Source organism: Otolemur garnettii, unplaced genomic scaffold (genome assembly GCF_000181295.1).
Source record: "Otolemur garnettii isolate 467f Iridium unplaced genomic scaffold, OtoGar3 scaffold00086, whole genome shotgun sequence".
Classification (NCBI taxonomy): Eukaryota; Metazoa; Chordata; class Mammalia; order Primates; family Galagidae; genus Otolemur; species Otolemur garnettii.
The window spans coordinates 161,212-164,594 of record NW_003852481.1 but is presented as its reverse complement, the minus strand read 5'-3'; the positions used below and the strand labels follow the sequence as shown (position 1 = coordinate 164,594).

Below are 3,383 nucleotides of genomic sequence, written 5' to 3'. Positions count from 1 at the left end.
ATTCAAACCCACCACCTTAGGTGTATGTGGCTGGCACCTTAGCCACTTGAGCCACAGGCGCCGAGCCCAGTTGTGCTAATTTCAATCCACACTTTTCATTTTATGTACATGCTCATTTTATTTGTTTTATTTATACAAGTCCTTGCTAAAGTGTTATACAAACACTCCAGTATGTTAAATTTTGACATTGTTGACAAAGGGTTGGCATTGATAACAACTTCTAGCCACACTCAACCCTGTAATCCCACTGCTTTGGGAGGCCAAGGCAGGAGGATACTTAAGCCCAGGAGTTTGAGATCAGCCTGAGCAACACTGAGAGACTACAAAAAAATTAAAAATTAGCTCGATGTAGTGGTGCCCACCTGATCACTTCAGTCTAGGCGTTTGAAGTCACAGTGAGCTCTGATGACACCACTGCACTCAACCCGGTAACAGAGGGAGATCCTGTCTCAAACTCGGACAACTTTCTATTTGGGATTGAACTGTGTCTCCCCTAAGAAAGAAACGCTAATCTTTATTACCTCAGAATGTAACCTTATTTGGAAATATGGTCTTTACTAAGGTAATCAAGTTAAAATACAGTCATCATGTGGACCCAAATCTAGAATGACTGGTTATCTTTATAAAAAGGGAAAATTTGAGGGCAGGACCTGTGGTTCAAAGGAGTGGGGCGCCGACCCCATATGCCGGAGGTGATGGGTTCAAACCCAGCCCTGGCCAAGAACTGCAAAAAAAAAAAGGGGGGGGCGGGATTTGGACAGGAAAACAGACCCACAAAGAAAGAAAATGAAGACACCAGGTCAATGCCATGGGTAAATGGAGGTTGAGGGCAATGAAGCCCCAAATGGAGGAACTCCAAAGATTGCCCACACCACCAGAAGCTAGGAAGAGGCACGGGAGGGTCACTCACGTAGTGAGCACGGCCCTACTGACATTGTGAATTCTTACAGCTTCCAGAACTGGGAGACAAGACATTTCCATTGCTTTAAGCTGCCCAATTAGTGATACTCTGCAGCCCTAGGAAACCAGCAGATTCTCCTTGAGAATCTAACTCCCCCGGTGTTCAAGTGACAATGCATTCCCCTTATTTCCTTCTAAATCACTGCCCTCTCCCTGCCCTCACCTTAACAGGTCCCTGCTTATTTTACCTGTGCCTGGAATACTGCGTCCCCCAAAGGCCCGACACTATGCCCTCTTCTCTTTTCCCAGTACACACCTGCTCATTAATTCCTATGGATTCACTGTCACTGATGGCCAATAAGCTGGGACTACAGATGCCCACCACAACACCCAGCTATTTTTTTGTTGCAGTTTGGCTGGGCTGGGTTTGAACCCGCCACCATTGGTATATGGGGTCGGCGCCCTAACCACTGACCCACAGGTGCCATCCTGGGTTTGATTTTAAGAGCTTAAGTAAACCACAAATTAAGGCTGGGCACCGTGATTCACATCTGTAATCCTAGCACTCCAGGAGGCCCACATGGGTGCATCGCTTGAGCTCAGGAAGGCAAGACCAGCCCGAGCAAGAACGAGACTGTTGTCTCCTGTGAAAATAGGAAAAAACTAGCCGGGCATTGTGGCCAGTGCCTGGAGTCCCAGCTACTCAGGAGGCAAGAGGATCACCTGACTCCAATAGTGTGAGGTTACTGTGAGCTATGATGATGCCATGGCACTCTATGCAGGGCTCCAGAGTGAGACCCTGCCCCCCAAAATTAAGAATGTTCTGCACTTCTGTACTTTTTTTTTTTTTCAAACATACCTAGAGCATCTAGTTTCCCTTTTATTTTGCCTGGTCAACACTGGTTGAAATACAAGTTAATCTAACTATATGTGGTTTCTGGAGTCATTCTATGAACCTAACAAACAGCCTAAGAATTCATCTTTTCTGCAAAGCTATCCCCGACTTCCCTACTATCTCAGTCACCCAGGTTTGATTACAGACTCCTCCTTTCCCTTGGCTGCGGTCCTCACTCCCTCACTGCCCAGTTCTATGTTTATTCTTCTCTACTGTCTTGCATAATGCCGCTCCCTTTCTGCTCCTGTTGCCAACACCCTAATTCTAGTTATAGGTATTACTCTACACTCACACATTAGCTTTCCCCCAGCTGGAATTCTTCATGGCCTCTGATTACAACAAAAACAAACATACCAGCAGTCCCCACTGACCTGGGTCAAATCCAAAGTCTTGAAACATAACGATTTCAAAGCTCATAACCCCATCTAACCCAGAAAAACCAAGTTTCACCAACTACGCCCTGAAGTTCTCCACCTATTCTCGTGGCTTTGCCAGACTTTCAATCTGGAGTGCAGATTCGCTAGTTTTAACAAATGGACCTAAGTTCGTTCTTTCAGGGTTCTGCCACTCCCGCGCCCCCCAATCACAACAACCAGAGTAGAGATATCCCTCTGGACGCCCTCCCTGTGTAAGTTTTGCTCATATGTCAGGCATAAATTTATTTCTTGTGTTAATCTGAGCAGCCGTTTACTTTCCCTGGTAAGTTTTAGGCTGCTGCAAAGTAGGACCACTTATTTTTTATCACATAGCGTCCTCACTTGTATGCCCAATGATTACCCACCGTATGGGAAATAAAAAAAGAAAAGAAAACCTCACTCTTAACCAGTGGTTCTCAACCTTCCTAATGCCGTGGCCCTTTAATACAGTTCCTGAAGGTCGCGACCCACAGGCTGAGAACCGCTGCGTCTTGACAATATGCACAAAATAAGTTTTAACTACAATCTTGGAAACAGCCCGCATCGGCCTGCAAAATCCCTCTCCAGCCAACCGCTCGGACCCAACACAGCCGCATCAGCAACTGTGATGATTACACCGAGGCCCTGCGAGGAGAAACCCGCCCTGTATAAATAGGCGAGTCCCTGTGCGTGGTCGGGGCACTCAGGGAGCTTTGGGGGCGACACCCCAGTCGGTGACTCCAGGCCCACGCCGCTCGCCCAGGCCGCGAGCGCCTCCAGCAGGGACCGGCTCACCGGAGCCCGGGTGCGGGCGCAGTGGGCCGAGGCCCACCAGGAGGACGAGCCCCGCTCACCTGCACCAGCCTCCAAAGCAGGGGCCTGCGGCTGCGGGGGCCGCCGCGCAGAAGTAGCGCCAGCACAGCCATGCTGGGTCTCAGAGCTCAGCCGAGGCTTCAAGGCCGGAGACCGGCGCCGCGACTCCAACACCCACCCGGCAGCCCGGGGCAGGCCCCGCCCCTTCCCGCCTCCCCCAATGGCAGCCTCGGGCCGCCGCGGTCGCGAGCGATTGGCCGGCGCCGAGGGCTGGGCGGAGCCGGCGCGGTCGCCGTGTCTTGCTCGGGATGAGGTCGCGAGTGAAGGACGCGAGTGAAGGCGCCGGCACCGAAGCCAACAGGCGCCCGAGCCGCTGCTGG

At 50.7% G+C, this 3,383-nt stretch overlaps 1 protein-coding gene across 1 annotated transcript in view; it reads right to left on the bottom strand.

Annotated features, from left to right (window-relative positions):
* ACAT1 (acetyl-CoA acetyltransferase 1) overlaps positions 1–3,181 on the bottom strand; it is a 24,676-nt gene extending 21,495 nt beyond the window's left edge. Inside the window, exon 1 of the mRNA XM_023516059.1 lies at positions 3,045–3,181. Coding sequence (XP_023371827.1) covers positions 3,045–3,116 — 72 coding nt within the window. The 5' untranslated portion in view covers positions 3,117–3,181. The remainder of the gene's footprint in view (positions 1–3,044) is intronic.
* Between the last annotated feature and the right edge of the window lie 202 nt (positions 3,182–3,383).